At 49.1% G+C, this 18,291-nt stretch overlaps 1 protein-coding gene across 1 annotated transcript in view; it reads left to right on the forward strand.

The window, feature by feature from the left end:
• The window catches only part of MORN5 (MORN repeat containing 5), a 32,420-nt gene that overhangs the window by 6,579 nt on the left and 7,550 nt on the right, over positions 1–18,291 (forward strand). The window contains exon 4 of the mRNA XM_046685412.1: positions 2,131–2,262. Coding sequence (XP_046541368.1) covers positions 2,131–2,262 — 132 coding nt within the window. The remainder of the gene's footprint in view (positions 1–2,130; positions 2,263–18,291) is intronic.

Genomic DNA, 18,291 nt, shown 5'->3' on the forward strand with positions numbered 1-18,291 from the left:
ACACACACACACACACACACACACACACACACACACACACACACACACGCTCTTCAGTGCCTCCTCACTATCCTGAAGATAAGGTTCCAAATTCTTGAAACAACTTGCATTCTCTGGCTCCTGCTGATGTCCCCTGCCTCTTACCCACCCTTCTCGGATTTTCTTCTCCTCCCTTGCCATGCTTGCTTTCTCTCTGTTCCTTGAAGAGAGCGGATCTTTCCTGCCATTCCCTCTGCCTGGAATGCTCTAACCCTCTCTCTGCCCCCAATAACTCCTTCCCATCCTTCAGGTCTCGGCTGAATGTCCCTTTTTCTGGGACCCCCATCCCTGAATTCCAGACTAACCAAGGTCTCCCTCTCACAGAGCAGCAAGGTTCTCTATCATGAGAGCTCAGTATCTCTCTTCCTGAGCTAACTGTGAGCTCCTTGAGGGCACGGGCTCTGTCTCACTCACCGCTGTGTCCCCAGTGCCTAGCACATTGCCTGCCACATAGTAGGTGCTCAATAAGCAGAGGCGATAATATTGACATTGCAGTGGGAGGTGACGGGGTGCACTTAGGGGAATTAAGACAGCGACATGAATGAATGTTTCCTGTGCACTGACTCTGTGTCAGAGACTGGCTAGGGCCCGGAGGACTGAAGGCTGAGAGGACACAGTCTCTGCTTTCAAAGAGCTGCCAGTCTAGATACCACTTGTAAATGGCTTGAAAATGGCTCCTCCTGGGTTAGTGATGATGGGGCCTGGACTTTGTCGTGGGCTCTTCACCCCAACTGAGGCCTGTAGGCAAAGAGCCCGGGCCTCAGGCCTTCTGCTCTCACACAGCATCTGGTTTTGCCACAGCTAGGCCTCTGCCAGTCTCGAAGGCAGTGTGGCGACCTGCAGCCTTCCCTTCTCATCCAGAGATTCCCAGCAGAGCAGCTTCATCCTAAGTGCCCACCTCCTGCCCAAGTCAGTCAGCACTTTGCGGCTCAACAGCCGCCTCTCAGCCTCGGAGGGCAGGCGTGATAGGGCAGGGTGAGGGTTAAGGCTGCCCCTTCTCCTCTCTGAGCATCTGTGAGTGGGCATCGGCATGAGCCTTCAGTGAGGGAATGGCTCTAAAGCGTCTGGCATGGAGTAAGCACTTGGAAACTGTTGGGCAGGAGTATACCTAGTTGTCATCGTTAACCGACATAAGGGCACCCACTGTGTGCACGGCCCTGAGCTGTGAGCATCCAGCCCTCAGTCAGAGGATGGGGAATTACAGGAGGCACAACTCAGACGGAACCTGAGAAGATGTTTATTCCAACCTTGTACCCTGTATTCAGGCCCCAGAATTCCAACATAAATGGTCCACCAGCTCCTCTTTCTGTCCTGGTGGTTCCAATGTCCCCAGTCCTGGGGGTGGTGCCCAGGCCCACTCCTCCCCAGATGTCGGCCTCTTAGCATATAGGTTACAGTGCTGGGTATCTAGCTGCATCCTACCTGCATAACCTTGGGCAAATTACTTGACCTCTCTGAGTCTCAGTTTTCTTATCTATAAAACAAGGCCACAGGGTTGCTGTGAGAATTAGGTGAAATAGTAGGGTTGAGCACTTAGCAGCAGGCCTGGCCCATAATAAGCACTCAGTAAACGGCAGCTATATGGTCGTTTGGTGAGAGTCGAAGTTCTCCATTCCCTGACCCTTGCCCCCTGGACCCATTTCTTTCCTCTTGTTCTTCTTATGTGTGCCTCGCTCCACAAGTTTTCCTGCGTGAGGCACGATGGCTCTTGCCTCTGGCCCTTGCCCGCACCTTGAGCTCCATCCTTGTCCTGGACATGCCTTTCTATCCACATGCCCGCTCTGATGCGTCCTCAGGGTCTGTCTGTCTCCAGAACCTGTGCCCTAGTCATGGTGTCCCTAGAAATGGAGGATGGGGTCAAGGAAGAAGACAGGGGTCTAGTTCCCAAGACTCTGCTCACAGAGCCGTTCTCAGGAAGCCCCTTGGGGGCTCTGCTCCTGCTGCCCCTGCTCTGCGCCCCGCATAGGAGTGTTTAGTCCAGCAGTGACGCCAGATGTTCGCATGAGCAACCAGCCAAAAGTGGGCTTTAGGGAGAACTGGGTTTGGATTGGACCTTGAGGCCGAGTTAATTATCCTTTATGTCCTTTCAAGGTATCTCTCAACTCACCAATATGGATCCTCCTAGAAAAATCCCCAAAGGCTGTTATGATTGTGGGGACGGCTTCTATGACCCGGTCACGAGGATAGTCAAGGACTATAAGAATCGCTTCCTGAGAAATGCAGGTATGGTTATTCTGACACCTGTGGCACATGTTTTCTCTTCTCTCGTCCACATACAGGTTTGTGCATATATCTCACATACATGTATACATTTGGTGAGAAAGACGCTTTCGCTGATAAAGGACAAATGTTGATTATCTGAATGTTTCACTGTTTGGAATTCTTGTAGCTAACAAGTCTATACGTCATCACAGAGTGCGGTAAAGGACATTAGTGGTCTGACTGTGACAGCACATAGGTGTAGTACTGAAAGGATTACAGTACCGATCTTTGCATGCTTCCCTTCAACTAGTATTTAATGAATACCTACTGTATGCCAGACACTATGCTTGGTGTGGCTCCAAAGCAGGGCAAAGCTAGACACAAACCTCTATCCTTGTGGAACTTCTGTTTTGACAGGTAGCAGACAAGTGCTATTAACAGTTGATTATATCATGGAATCAGCACAATGAAAGAGAAAATCGTGGCCCTACATGGGAAGGGGAAGTAAAATATGGGGGTCCCAGAGAGGTGGGAGTGATGCTGTGGGAACACAAAGAAGGGGCACCAAATCCAGAATTGGAGATTTAGGGAAGGCTTCAGGAAGGAAACTACAGCCAAGCTGAGACCTGAAGAATACTTGGTAGTTGACCACACGGCACGGGCAGAGGTTTTCCAGCCAGCTAGAGGTGATTGATGCCACGTGGTCCAAGAAGGCTGGCTGGCCCCTCAGCAAGGGGAGAACCTCAGTTTGGTGAGGGTACACAAGCTGATCAGACTGAGAAGGACTGACTTACAGGGACCAAGCTGGCAGGAGGCCAATGCGGTGCTGGAATAAGAGCAAAGGCAGTGTGGTGGAATCTTGGAGCCGAGGTACCCCTAACCCATGGGTGCTCCTGGAGGAAAATGGCAAATGCTCCATGCCAAGTCCCCTGGTGGTTTTCTTTACTGACTTCCCATTTTCCACCAACAGAGTGTACCGCGTAAAACACTAATTCTGCTGGATGTTAATAGGCTCGCCAGGAAGTTTCTTGATCAAATAAGCAAAGGAGATACTGAGTTAAACGTTTTATTTACTGAAGGGCCTTTAATATGCTAATATACCTTATACTTTTCCTTCCCAACACTTATTTCAACTGTAATTATGTAGTCATTTGTGTAATTAATTGCTTAATTCCATCTCTCCCACCAGACTGTAAGATCCCAGTGAGCCCCCAGATAGGGACTCTATCTGTCTTGTCTCCACTTGTATCAGTCAGAGTCCAGTTAGAAAAACAGAATTAAATATCAGGAAATCAGTTAAATAGGTATTGGCGAACTGAAAAAGCAAGAGGACGACATTGAGGAACAGAGAAAGTAACTGCAGGAAGCAGCTACCACCTCAAGAACTCAGGGGAAAGCAAGAGATTGGGTGATCAGAACCTAGAAGGTTCATAGAGGGACCCCCAGGAGCTGCAACCCGGACCTCTGGGGGTGGCACTGCCCAGTGGAGCCTCTGGAGAGAGATAACTGAAGCTGATTCTAGGAGCGTGGAAAAAACTGGAAACTGGAAGTGACATGCCATTGCTGAGGTGACGCTGACATGAGCAGCAAGCAAAACAGAAAAGACTGTGTCCCCTCTCCCTCCGTCTGCCTTGCAGCAACTAGCTGAGGGCCAGCTGCCAGAGTAGGAACGTCATCCTATACTCCCAGTTCCAGCATCGCGAAGAGGGTGGAGAAATGTAAGCATGGAGCCGAGAGTCCCTAGCTTCGTAGCTGGCACAGTCCACCCCTTTCTGGCTCCACATCTTCTATACGACGCCCCCTTCTATACTACAAACATAACACAGTAATGCCTTTTTGTATAACAAGTTACACCTGTCCTTCATACTGATACGAAGGTGCTCTCACCTTCTCCTCCAAGAGGGGAGATGTAAAGCCCGATAGACACTGTATCCGTCTTTGAGTGGTGTTGGTCCTTGACAGTGTCAATGCAAAACAACCTATAACCGTTCTACAGATAAGAGAAATAAGATGAGTTTTACTTGAGCCAGAGTGAGGATTGTAACCTTGGAAGGCCTTTTCCCGAAAAGAAGAAAGTGTTCTGGAGAAGCATGGTTTTTAGTACTGTCTTCTATCTTTTTAGAACAAAGAGCATACATTAAACACACCCAGGATACATTTTCATCAAAGTTTCACAGAGGTATTCAGTTACAAATTAGCAGGTCAACATGACCCTGATGTCGGGACAGGGATTAATATGGGTGTTACCAGTAGGGCTACCAATATGACGTAGGAGGGGACGTCTGCATTCTTACCTTGAGAGTGCATTCTTTATTTTAATGGTTAAAACAGGTGTACAATGTATGTTTGATAGGCCAATGTATGTTTGATAAGTCAGGCTTTTTAGTTCAAGTCAAATCAGTTTTGAACCCCAATAGTTACCCCATATACCTCAGCATGTGAAAATCTCTTGTCAACAGTCCTGCCTAAATAGTCTGTAACCTATGAGTGACTACCAATAATCCTTCTATAAAATAATAATGGGAAAAGAGGAAATAAAAGAAATTAGTTAATAAAAACAAAAATGTAGATAGATGATGTAGATGCAGCTATACATACATGTACAAGCAGGGAAGAACAATTGCGTTACTGCTACAGTGCTTTCTGTAAGGTCGTGAGGCAGTAGGTAATATTTAGAAATTCCTTCTTCCATATCCATTCCATGTTCCCTTTGCTTTCATCCTGCACATCAACTGGTCTGGGCTTGGTGGAGTTTTTTAAATTTTTTTTTTAAAGGAAGATTAGCCCTGAGCTAACATCTGCTACCAATCCTCCTCTTTTTTTGCTGAGGAAGACTGGCCCTGAGCTAACATCGGTACCCATTTCCCCTACTTTATATGTGGGACGCCTGCCACCGCATGGCTTGACAAGCAGTGCCTAGGTCCATACCGGGGATCCAAACCAGCGAACATTGGGCTGCTGAAGCAGAACATGCAAACTTAACCACTGCACCACCAGGCTGACCCCTGGTCTGCTTTTTTACCTGGTAGGGCAACCCAAACCCTCATTCTTGAAGGGTCTGAATCCTTACTGGTCCTGACTTCTTGTTTGTTTGTTAGTTTCATTTTTTATTCACTTGTCCCATTGGCAGTGGAAGTACTAAGAGATGCCCTAGAGAAACCCCGGGTTCCAGATAGCTTCCCCTTTCCCCCACTGCACAGCAGCAACCCAGTTTCACCCTGGCACTCCGGGTCAGTCACTCCAGCCATTACATATTCGCCCTCTTTGCCTGTTGTTTTGGTGGCACAAGGAGCCAAAATGGCCAGGTGTCTGTTTCAACTTCCAATTCAATTGAACCATCATTGTATCACCTGGTGGGACCATTTCTCCTTGACAACTAAGACCGTTGGACCAGAAAAATTCAGAGTTACAGCAAAGGAAGCAAAAATTTTGCTTAAAAACTGGCACACTGCTGTAGTGCCATCACCAAGCACAGGCCCAGGCCCGTAGTAGGCACCCGTTAAGTATATATGAAAGAAAGAAATTAAGGAGTGAGTGTGTACTGCGGGTCTCTGCCAGGGAGATATTTGTATCATCTCCCAAACCTGTTTGACCACAAGGTTAGCTGGGAGATGGGGCAGCAGGGAGCATTTTTATGGAGCTGGGGTTCCATGGAGCATATTTTGGGGAATTCTTTATTAGTATAGTCTATCTTTAGTTGTGGTCGATGCAACGGATTCATTTTCAGCTTTTTAGGTTTGAATTGTATTCCAGTCTTGCCTCACTGAGATGACGTCCTGGTCCCCTGGAGATTCACAGTCCAGTGGGGAAAATAGACACAGAAACATATAGTCACAAAATAAAGTGATGGGGGCCCTGGTGCGGGGAGGCCCTGGAGGATGAGGGGGATGGGGGGGGAACTGATCACCTGGCTGGAATGGAGGGTGTCAGTCAGGAAAAGGGTCCGAGAACTGATGGGTCTTAAAGAATGAAGAGGAGTTTCATAACAGAAATGCTGGGGAAGGGTATTCCAGGCAGAGGGTACAGTATGTGCAAAGACACGGAAGATGAAAAAGCTTGGTATGACTGGGAGATCAGAAATTATGGTTCCCAGAATCCTGTGGGTAAAAGCCATGCTCGATGATGAAGTTTAAAATGCATCCCGGGGATGAATAGGTGGAGCGAAGAGGATTTTTAGGGCAGTGAAATTACTCTGTATGATGCTATAACGCTGGATGTATGTCCCTATACATTTGTCCAAACCCACAGAATGCTCAACAACAGGAGTGAACCTTAATGTAAACTGTGGACTTTGGCTGATTGTAACATGTCTCACTGTCGTGGGGAATTTTGATAAAGGCAGGGGCTGTGCATGTGTAGGGGCGGGGGTTATATGGGAAATCTCTATACTTTCCTCTCAATTTTGTTGTGAGCCTAAAACTGCTCTAAAAAAATTAAGTGTTTAAATATGCATCATGGGAAGGGAAGGCCATTCTTAGGAAGTTTGGAGAAGGACAGACACTAATGATTGTTTGGTGAACAAATATTTATTGACTGCTCGCTATGGGTCTGGCTTTGTGTTAGGATAAAGGTGATAGCAGTGTCATCGACTCTTCTCTTGTGGAGCAGGAGAAACTGACAGTAAAATGGATCGTAGCAATGTGGAGTTGCTGTAAGAGAACCTAGGAGGGGTACCTAACCCTAGAGTCAGCAGGCCAGGGAGCTTTCCTGGAAAAATCAAGATCTAATGTGAAACCTAAATAAGAGCCAACAAGCGCAGCAGGGTTGGGAAGAGTGTCAAAGGCAGAGGGAACAGCATGTGCAAAGGGTTAGAGATGGAGGAGAACACTGCACAACCACGTCAGGGGCATGAGATAACAATATGTCAGGGGAAGAAGAGCAAGAGAGAAAGCCCATGAGGTGGGAAGGATGAGGGCATAGGAAAGACCACGGGTGTCTTTTCACCTGAGGGCAGTGGGGGAGCAAGGGAAGATTCCAGGCAGGTAGAGTACTCACTGATGTCCTTTAGACAGATTCCTCTTGTTACCTATAGAGAAGGGGCCAAAGGGGGTGAAATTAGATATGGGATCCTTCTGGCAACATGGCCAGAGAGGGGCATCTGAAGGACCAGGGGCCCCAGAGAAGTGGGATGGAGACCTGGGTTCCGAGTCCTGGCCCCGGCTCTCAGGCTGCCTGCTGGCTGACCCTAGGCCGGTACCTTCCCTCTCTGGGCCCCTTTCCCTTCATCTGTAAAATGAGGGAGTTGGGCTGGATAATTTCTAGGATCCTTCCAATCTTAAGAGTCTATGATGGAGGAGAAAGGTAGCCAAGGGGTATTTTGGTCCAGATATTACAGGACAGATCAAGTTCGGAGTGTCCTGAAAACCACTAAGAGGGAGTCTCTGTTAGTGGCCACCTAGTCATTACCCTTGACTCACCTCACCCTGCCTGGGACCGATGCAGGCTTCTGTCCATCTTCTGTTTTCCTGGGGGCCCTCTCTCCCCTGCATTCCAGTCTGCCCCTATAAACAGTGCTTCCTGTTGGCATCCCCAAGGCGCAGGGCTGCTGGCCATGCAGGCCTGAGGTGGGTGACTGAAGCCATCCCAGAGTAAACACAGTGGCCTGAGCCATTGCTATTATGAAGCACATCCCACCTGGGTGGGTCAGAGCCCAGGATGCTCATTTTATAGGAGGTCACGAGCTGGGGCACCATTGGGTCGCCGTTGGTTCACCTTGGGGCCTCTCTGAACTGCCTTGGCTCCTTCCCCGTCTTGTGCTGACTTCTTTCCCCAGCAGAGAAGTCTACTTTAGGCCTGACTGGAAAGCCCTAGATCACTAAGCTTCAAATTGCTGAACTACAAACATGCTTGACAAATCCAGGTTTGCTAGACTTGGGTTTTTGAGAAAGCCTTTTTTTTTTAAATTTTTGCAGGGCAAGATTCACCCTAAGCTAACATCTGTTGCCAATCTCCCTCCTTTTTCTTCCTTCCCCCACCCCCCACAAAGCCCCAGTTGTTAGTAGTTGTGTATAGTGGTAAGTTCTTCTGGTTCTTCTGTGTGAACCAGACGAGTGATGTGGTTCTGCACCCAGGAACCAAACCTGGGCCACTGAAGTGGGGTATGCCAAACTTAACCACTAGGCCATCAGGGCTGGCTCAAGAATGCCTTTCTTTACTGGAGAGGATGGTACCTGCTTGCTGGATTGTGGTGAGAATTGAAATCCATCCTTCTGCTCGTCAAAAAGTCTTTGAGTGCCTACCATGTGCCAGGCTTTTGGGGATCAAGGCAGGCAAGAATTCTCTCTAACTGTGGCTCTCAAACCTTTGGACCCTGGCTTGCAGTCACAAATGATTTACGTCATGATGCAATACACACACTGACACATGCACACAGGGATGCGTTCTTTGTACATGCGAGGTACTAGGATATTTTCTATTCAATTTTTTAAAATACTGGTTGCTATGCACGAAATTGATTTCACAACCCCCTTAAGGGTTGGGACCAGCCATTCACGGACCATTGTTCCAGACAGCCTCCCATGACCAACCTCTCCCACCCAACCCCCCTCCACTCCTCTGTCGGGGTTAGGTGTCCCTCTGTGCCCCCGCAAGCCTCCCCCCAACAGCGCTTAGCCTGCAACAGTAGAAGTATCTTTATTTGCCAATCTCCCACAATAGACTGGTGGCTTCTTGAGGGTAGGAACCATGTGACTATGTCCGATTCATCACTGGGTCCCCTGCATCTCGCACAGGTCCTGGGAGTTGGAGCTGATTAAACGTTTGTGAAAGAAAAGCAGGCAGGCGGGCAGAGGATCTGCTACAAGTCCCTTGTATTCTTCAGCAAATTATACAAAATTCATTCCCTAGCACACAATAGACAACTTATTATTTTGAATAATGAAACAATCCATTATATTTCTCTGCACCTCCAAGTTTGAAAAGCTTGAAAGCTTAAGCATCAGAGGTCTCAAACCAGTGGCTCTCAAGCCAGAGTTTTGTTTGGCTGGCCCAGTGCTTGAAATTGCTTGGGTTTGGGCAGCTCCGTGGGGCAGGCACTGCCCAGGTCCCCACCACCTCCTGCTGTCTGAGCCACAGTGGCATCAGTCATTTCTGGGACTCACCTTAAAGCCTTTGAGCTCATGAGCCCTGCCCCTCATGTGAACTTCCCAGGCATCCAGTGAGCTGGGAATGGGCGTATCCTGAGATTATGAAACTTGGTCCTGGAGTGATGAATGACAGACTGGTGATGGTGAAGCTGGAATTCAGACTCACTCCCATCTTAACTACAGGTCCATTGTTCTTTCCACCACACTCTGCCGCTGTCTCTGTTGGGACCATAAAATAATAAAAGACAGCAACTCAATGCAGGCAATATTCCACTCGGTACAGCAGACACAAAACAAAACAGACTGAGTTAGGACCTCCCTCCTGCAGGAGGTGTGACAGTGGAAGAGGTCAGAAGACAGCATGGCATGGTAGTTAAAAGCCCAGGGTCTGGAATGCACACCTCTGGCTATCCTCTGGTCCCGGATGCACCACTGGCCAGCTGTGTGACCATGGGTAGCTTACTTCTTGTCTCCTCTTGGAGCCTCAGTTTCCTCATCTGTAAAATGGGCGTTATAGTACTACTCCATCTGAAGGGACTGTGGCCAGGGAAAAAAAGATTAAGTATGCAAAGTGCATAGCCCAGGACCCAGCACAAGGTGCGTGTCCAGTGATTGGCAGTTGCAGCTGTTATCATCATGATGATCAATGACTCAGGCTGGAGGAGAGAGGAGAGAGGTAGGCCCTGGGATTTGCTGAGATTTCTCTAGGTGCTTGAGAGAAAAGAAGGCTCTGGGGAGACATGTGCTTGGATATGCCAGGTCTTTCTGCCTCCGCAGGGGTTTTGCTTGGGAAATGAAACGCTGCTCAAACTCTGGGGCCTGCAGGCTCTTGATTAGGGCTGCCTTCAGAGCCCTGTTCTACCTTCTACCCTCCTATCTCTTCCACTCCATGTTCCAGCCCAACCAGACCAGCTGCCCTCCATTGATAAACATGTCTCTATTGTCACCACATGAGTTCCTCCAGCCCAGAATGCCCTTCCCCTTTCCTCCACCTATCACAGTCCTGCTCATCTCTCCATGCTAAGCACATGGCCACGAAGCCCATCAAGTCTCCACCTGTAACCCCGGAAGAATGGCATGTGGCTTCACCTCTACATTCACAGCTCGGGGAAACGAAGCTGGCAAAGGAGTGAGTGAGCATCGTGGAGGATCCTTGCTAGGCCCTTTCTAAACACCTTACCTGCTCGTCTCCTCTGCTCATTCCTGCCATCCCAAGTGGATAATTTTTAGGAGCCACGGTTTGCAATGAGGAGAGCTGGTCTCAGAAAGATTAATAACTTGCTCCCATCACACAACTGGTGACGGAGTCAGAGTCAGACCCAACTCTGCCCAAACTCTGTTCTTTTCATTCTTCTTGCCAGTTTGGTGTCCTAATTTATCCTTTCCTCACCTATCTCCTCTCCTAGACGTGGCCACGTCTCATTTATAGCTCTTCCTCTACCAAGCACAGTTCCTGGCACCCAGCAGGAGCTCAGTGATGTTCCCAAAGGAATGAAAAGGTCCATTTTAGAGTCTTAAGACAAAACACCACAGTCCCCCAAATGGGCTGCAACCGTCTTTGATCAGGGGTCCTTTACACACTGTGGGCCAATAAGGAAGCAGTTGAAGATACTGATATAATTATCTTTAATATGGTGGGAAATTGAGGGATTAACGCTAACCCTTCCCCCTCCTGCATGTCCTTTCCTTCCTCTCGGGAAGGATAAGCCAGAGCCATGTTAGCGGTTGGTGTGTGTGTCTCTTCATGTAGCTGTTGCTTCCTTCAATGTTCCTAGTAGGAATCATTTGCAACATGACTGCACCACTAATCCTTACCGCCCCCCACCCCGCAATTAATGACACCCCATGCGAGTGTCTCAGATGAAAGGCACATTATTAATATTCAAAGGAAAAAACCCTCATAACCATTTTAACATATACAACTAACAATGAACTAAATTTGCTTTGTGGAAGACAGAGAGTGAGCATCCCAAATTAGTTGATGTAAAAGCTGAAATTCTTCCCCGAAAGGTCTCAGTACCATCCTCAAAGAATATCCTGATCATCAGAAATGCCGTCAAGATTCCCGCCAACATTATCCCCTTTGTTGTCTGAAATGTCGAATCAAGCACATCTGGCAAATGTCCTCGAGCTCACACATCTTTCAAACAGCGTATAATTCCCACTGGTTAAAGAGATAACGCCACCGCTTAATCGTGCTGCTCTTCAAAATAGCACCAACTTTCCTTCAATCAGAAACAATGGCTTTGGCTTCTTAAAAATATCACATACGAGTGATTATTTGCAGAGAGGGCCCCTTTGCTTTTGAACCTATGGGTTCCAGACAGAATCTAAAATCAAGATCAACAAGCCTCATCTGAGTGTATGCTTAGTTCACGGATGATGGGAAGAAGGGGCGTGAATTGGGGTCCACAGGGTCACCTGGCCTTTGTGGTTTGGAGTCTTTGGGAGGTGATGGCTGGCTTCACCAGAATGAGGATGGAGAGGATGAAGATGATGAGGTGGTGAGAGCTGACACTGATGGAACATTGACCATGCACCAGACACTCAACTAAGGGGGAGGGGCGTATTTGCCAGATCTCTTGTTTGACAAATGAGGAAACTGAGGCTCGGTGAAGTTAAAGAATTTCCCCAGGAAATTTGGCAGGACCTGGGATCCACATTCTGGCTTGCCTCCCTCTGGAGGTTTTCCTCTTTCCGCTTTGCCAGGCCAGCTCCAAGATCATCCGTCACAGAGGCTTGGGCGTGGAGCCCCCAGACGTCATTGCTTTAGAAAAGCTGCATAGTGAACACCTAGAAATGAAAGCCCACTTGATCTTCTGAACTTCCTCTGGCATTATTAAACAGCCGAAAACTGGAAACATCCCACATGTCCAACAAGAGGGCACTGATTAAATTATTGATTGTATGTTCTTACAATAAAATACCATGCAGCCATTAAAATGGCAGTGTAGACATGGATCTATTAATATACAAAGGTACCCATATTTTATTTCAGGAAAAAGCAGGATAATAATAATAACCAGCATTTACCAAGTACTTATTATGTTCTAGGCACTGGTTTAAGCACTTTACATATTTTATTTTATTTCTTCTCATCCTCACAGTAATCCTGTGAAATAGTTGTCTTTATTATTCCCAACTTACAGATAATGAAACTGAGGCAAGCTAAAATGCTTTGCCCAAAGTTACACAGGTAATGAGTGGCTGAGCTGGAATTTGAACCCAGGTCTAGCTGACTCAAAGCTGGAGCTGAATGAGAAGCTGGAGTTTACTGGGGAAAGAAAGAATGAACCGAGGGCTTTCCTTGTGGCCCAGAGATATAAAAAGGAAATACCCAAGGAGTGCAAGATTGCAGTGGTGGTTCTTTTCCCCACTTTTTGGCTTAAGAACTGGACAAAGAATGAGAAAAAGTCTTTCAATGCCACCAACAAACCAAGACTCCTCTAATCATGAAACCACTGCCTTCACCCAACAGGTGGTAAACCTGAGACTCAGAGAGGGCCAGTGGTATGCCCGACCCCACACAGCCAGTCTGTGGTAGAGCCAGGGCTGGACCCCACTTTCCCACTGGCAGCCAGGGCTCCTTCTGCAAACCCAGGCTGCCTCTCCATGATGCTCTCCTTGTGGTTTCTGCAAAATGGCCAGGCGAGTCTCCTGCACAGTCCCCTCCCGCCGTCGTCTCTCTGCGAGACAAAAGGCAATTTACCCAAATGTTATAATCACCTGGAGGCTGGCACGCTGGGGCATCCCTGCCTTATCTGTGGGATTGTTAGCAGCACCATAATGAAGGCTTTGTGGAAGGATAATATCACACTTGTAACTGCCAAATAAAATGCCCACACAGATCACACATCCCTGCTGGCAGGCTTGGGCATCTGCTTTAAGCAAAAGGGGTAGGAAGGGAAGTTATGAGTATTGAATGCTACCACTGCACGAGGGACTTAGCGAATCCAGATCCTTTGAGGAATGTATCATTCTCTCCATTTGGCAGATGGGGAAACTGAGGCTCAGAGAGTAAGTTATTTACTGACGGATGTAGCTAGTAAAGGAAGGAATCAGGATTTGAACCCAGGTGTCTGACACCAAAAGCCATGCTCTGAACCAGTGAGATATGCTGTGGCCTTTTCCAAGTCATGAACCTCTCTGAGAATCTAGGCAAAGCTATGACCTTCTACCCAGAGAACTACACTAGAACCCAACAACAGAGGTTTGCCTACAGAGGGCGGAACAGCCACCTGGAAGCCATCCACAGGCCCCTGTCAAGGTCTTTGCCCTAGGAACAACAGCCTGCCCCAAGCCCGCTGCCTCTCCCTGACCTGCAGGAATTGCCCATGGCCCCCCTCTCTCCCCACCCCAATTCCAAAGGCCCTGGAAATTCCCCTTCCAACCGTGATGCCCATTGGATTCTGGTAACAATATGTACCCCGCCCCCACAGCAGCCTCCTGGAAGCATCCAAAGGACACAGCTTCCCCTTCCGTGGCTGGAGTGAACCCCGGCCAGCACTGTAAGGCTTGTTTTGTCTCCTTTAATAGAAGTGAATACAAGGCCAGAGCCCAGGGGCCAGGAGCCTCTGTCTTCCTCAGCCCAAGCTCTGGAACTCAGGGCAGTTAGTTGGCTGAGAGCCCTACTCAACCTCAGGTCCAGGAAAGGCAGGAAGGTTACGTGCCAGCTTTAGAGTCAGCCAGATCTGCTATCAGATCCCAGCTCTGCCACTTGCCAGCTGTGTGGCCTCAAGCTAGTCTCTTAACTTCTCTGAACTTCGATTTCCTCATCTGAAAAATGGGGGTGTAAATAGGACTTTTTTTACAGGGTTGTGGTGAGCATTATTGAAATGATGCAGGGGATACAGTGATCCCTGGCCGAGATACAGTGCTTGTCCCCTGAGGAGCTGAATGCATGGTCACAATTGCAATTATTTTACACCTGGGGGTGGTGGGAGGAGTTGAGAAGTAGGGACTTCCTTAAGTCCACGCCCTAAAGGGAGGAGCCAGTATCACCTTGACAAACTGCCCCCCAGCCTCCTCCTACCCACTTTTGATGCCAATTTCAGGACTAGACCAGAGGCCTGCAGGCCCTGATCTCTCTCTCCAGCCCTTGGCATTGTTCTGGATGTGTTCTTCATCATCCTCATCATTTCTTATCCACCTCGAGCCTAAGACTCCCGTCAGACACAGGCTTACTGAGCCCCTGTGGATACCAGGGTCTCACTTGGAGGCCAGAATCAGTGCCTGCCCTCAAAACCAGTGTGGGGCGGGGGGAGCAGATGCATAAACCATCCCAGGATCTGGGATGGGTGCTCTCTGGACAGAAGCTGAGGGCGTTAGGGAGCCTAAGTGCTCAAAAAACTGTAGCAAACCTCCACCCCTGAAAGTATAGTTCAGAAATAACATAACATCAACCATAAAAATCAGTATATGGAAGGAAGTCCAGCATAACTCTATATTCCCTATAATGTTTATGTTGATGTTTAATTTGAAATATCAGATAAGAGATTCTTTCTTCAAAATACCGGGAGTAGGGGCCGGCCCGGTGGCACAATGGTTAAGTTCACACGTTCCGCTTCTCAGTGGCCCAGGGGTTTGCCAGTTCAGATCCTGGGTGTGGACATGGCACCACTTGGCAAAAAGCCATGCTGTGGTAGGTGTCCCACGTAGAAAGTAGAGGAAGATGGGCATGGATGTTAGCTCAGGACCAGTCTTCCTCAGCAAAAAGAGGAGGATTGGCGGTAGTTAGCTCAGGGCTAATCTTCCTAAAAAATAAAAAACACTGGGAGTGCCCCTGCTTTGCTGGTACCAGGAGCGAGAAGCAGTGAGCTGGGGGAGCACAGAGAAGAACGTGTGTGTCCCAAGTGTGGTCAAGATGATGTCCTGGAAAAGACCATGTGGCTAGGCCTTAAATGATGAGAGGTGGATTTTGTTGCATGGAAGGGAAGGAACAAAGCACAGGGAGAAAAGGCACAGAGAGATGCAGGCGCACAGGGTACTCAAGATGGAGCTCCTGAGACGGGCTTGTGTGTTGGGGGATGGAGGAAGAGGCAAGGGAGGTCTCCTTTAGGCAGTGATGGACACACTGGGCTTTGACAGATGTGTAGGAGTGTGTCTGAGCTGAGCGTTCAAGGCAGAGGGATCCAGTGTGAGCTGGAGAGAGCCTTGAATGCCAGGTTAGGGAGCTTAGCTTTTATCGTTCAGACAGTGAGTGGCGGTTGCAGAAAGGTTTTTCAGGGAAGTGTGTAGTGGCTGAGGGCTGCAGCTCTGGAGATAGACTAGGGCATGACCCTGTGCCCACTCAGTGGCTCAGTGAGCTTGGGTAGATGGCTTTACGTCTCTGAGCCTCAGAAACCTTCCCTGTGAAACGGGATAGTAACATTGATTTTTTGCAAGATTGCTGTGAGGATCAAATGAGTTCTAGTCTGTTACTATGAATAGCAGTGGAACATTGTGCGATACAGCACAGGAAGGTGAGACGATGGTGCAAAAAGACTGGGCAGGGTTCTGCTCTGCTGTACACGGGGTCGCTAGGAGTCAGAATCAACTGGACATCACTAACAACAAAGTGTGTCACTGAGTTCTACAGATCCTTAACATCCTAACATCCCTCCTGGCTGTCCTCACTGTCCCAGCCTTAATTCAGCCCTCAGTATCTGCCAACCAGAGGACAGAGGTCCCAACTGCCAGGCTTGTCCCCTTCAGTCCATTGGCAGAAGGGAGCAGAGGTCGGAGCAAAGGCTACAGGGTTCATGCTGACCGAGTGACCTTGGCCTTGGCACGTTGCTTCCCTGTGCTGCCTGGGTACCACGGCCAGGCCTCATGAATGTGTTTAGTGAACACAAATTCAGTTACGAGTGCTTGAAAAATAGAAGAGGGGATTGGGGAAGCCAGAAGGACAGCAATATAACCGGCGGTGGTGATTTGGCATCCTCCCTCCCCTCGGCACGCGCTCGCTCTGGAGTGAGTGTGGGAGATGTGAATGTGCCTCCTGCCGTGTGAGCACCTTGCCACACACAGGATGATTCTGGTATTTAAGAATATGTGTTTTTTGCCAGTGTGGCCCATGAACACAGGCCAGCTACCCCATCTGGACCTCAACAACAGGAATAACTGTAGCAACATTGTCAGAATACTGACTGTGTGGCACTTTATGAGATGTCCTTCTCTAGCAAGGGGCCTTCCTGTGCAATTCCCAGGGGTCCTCGTGACTCTGGGCACTTTTCCCTTTACCCACCAACTGGAGCATCTAGAACTCCCAGCCGACACAACACCAGCTGTGCACATGACAGAGGTGTTTATGAGGATTGCATGGGATCTGGCATGCAAAGTGCAAGCCACGGTGCCTGGCACACACAAGTGCTTCCTAGAACCAGGAGCCACATTCCTGCCGAGACTCACCCTCCCCAGCCTGAGCCCTAATCCAGCCAGAGGTCCGACCTTGGAGGCCTCGCCCTGATCGTTTCAACATACTAACGTGAAACGGACCCATCCTCCCACAGTACTTATAATTTTTTTGCTGTTAAAACTTTGAAAGGATTTTTAAAGCTTTGCTGGTAAGTTGTTTGACTACAAATCTTTAACAATTGGCTGTGATTTCTTGAGAGCCAAATGCATACTGGAGAATTCTTGCAAAATGAGGAAACCAAGCCTGCAAATTGATTTCAAGTATAATAAAATTGTGGTAATTTCTAAATTTAATAATTAATTAAGCCTGAATGCATTAATTATAACATTTATTAATTTCAGATTGCAGTTTCTCTTTTTATATTTTAGAGTCCGTCATTTTTTCCCAAGCCTCTTACATTTGAATAGGCCTTAGAAAGCTTGTGGGTGCTGGGCCCTGCACCTCCAGTTCCCAGGGAGGGCAGCAGCCTGGCCTAATCCACCCCCTGACCCCAAGCCTTCCACCCCCCCAGCCCAGAAGATGCTCCTTTACAGGGAAGAGCAAGGGCAGCCCCATGGCTTCCCCTCCTGCTTGATGGCAGTTTCTGCCTGGGCGATGATCCCACAGTCATTATTGGCAGTGCCATGGCCTTGGCCTCTGGCCATCACCACTGCCAACGAAGTTCAAAGCCTCTTGCTTGTCAAGAGTTGAGACACAGACGCCTGGGCGTTACCGCCCTCATTGCGGCACTGGCTCCACTCAGGGCCTTGGGCCTGCCCCACCAGCTCACGCAGCCCTGCCTTTGCACAGAGGGTGTGGCTGGGCTTTGGGGTCAGCACCTGCCCACCCACAGGCTGGGCCGCCGGGTTTGCCATGCACCTCCCATCCCAGCCTGGAGCCAGGGTTTCCACAGGAGCCCTCTGAGAGTAGGCCTTGACCCCGGGAAAAGAGGGCAACTCTCACAACAGAGCCTCCTTCCCCAGAGCCCGGCCTGGCCCGGCATTTTAGATGAGTGCTGGCCTGTCGCTGCAGGATGCATGTGCCTCCTCTCTCGACATCCGATCCCACACACACTCAGACTTCAGGAACTCACACACCGCCACTCACCCAGCCACACACCGCCCGTCACACGCACGCTGAGCACTCCCATGCACGTGCTCTCTCCTCACCCTGCACCTCAGACACAGCCACCTGAACACTCACAGCACACATCTATTCACACTTGCACACACGTTCACACTCACACTTAGGTGTGTTCTCACACACATTCACCAGATTGGATAGAAACACGCCCATTTGTGCCCATGCACACACATCCTGAGTGTGACTTTCGCACGAGTACACCGAGCCCTTCCCTCTGCCCTGGTGGAATGAAGTGGGGCAAACCGGCTCACCCCTCTAAGCCTTGGTTTCTTCATCTTAAATGGGAACAGCCCTGTCTCACCCACTGAGGAGAGGACAGACATGACCCTCTTCCCGCGGAGCCAGGCGCCTCCTAGGTGCTTGGCCAGAGTGAGCGTCTTCCCCTCTCCCAAGGCTAGACGCCTTGTTTCATCTTGGTCTCCTCCCGTTCCCAGTCCCCACCCCAGC

The sequence above is a fragment of the Equus quagga genome, chromosome 1 (genome assembly GCF_021613505.1).
Source record: "Equus quagga isolate Etosha38 chromosome 1, UCLA_HA_Equagga_1.0, whole genome shotgun sequence".
Taxonomy (NCBI): Eukaryota; Metazoa; Chordata; class Mammalia; order Perissodactyla; family Equidae; genus Equus; species Equus quagga.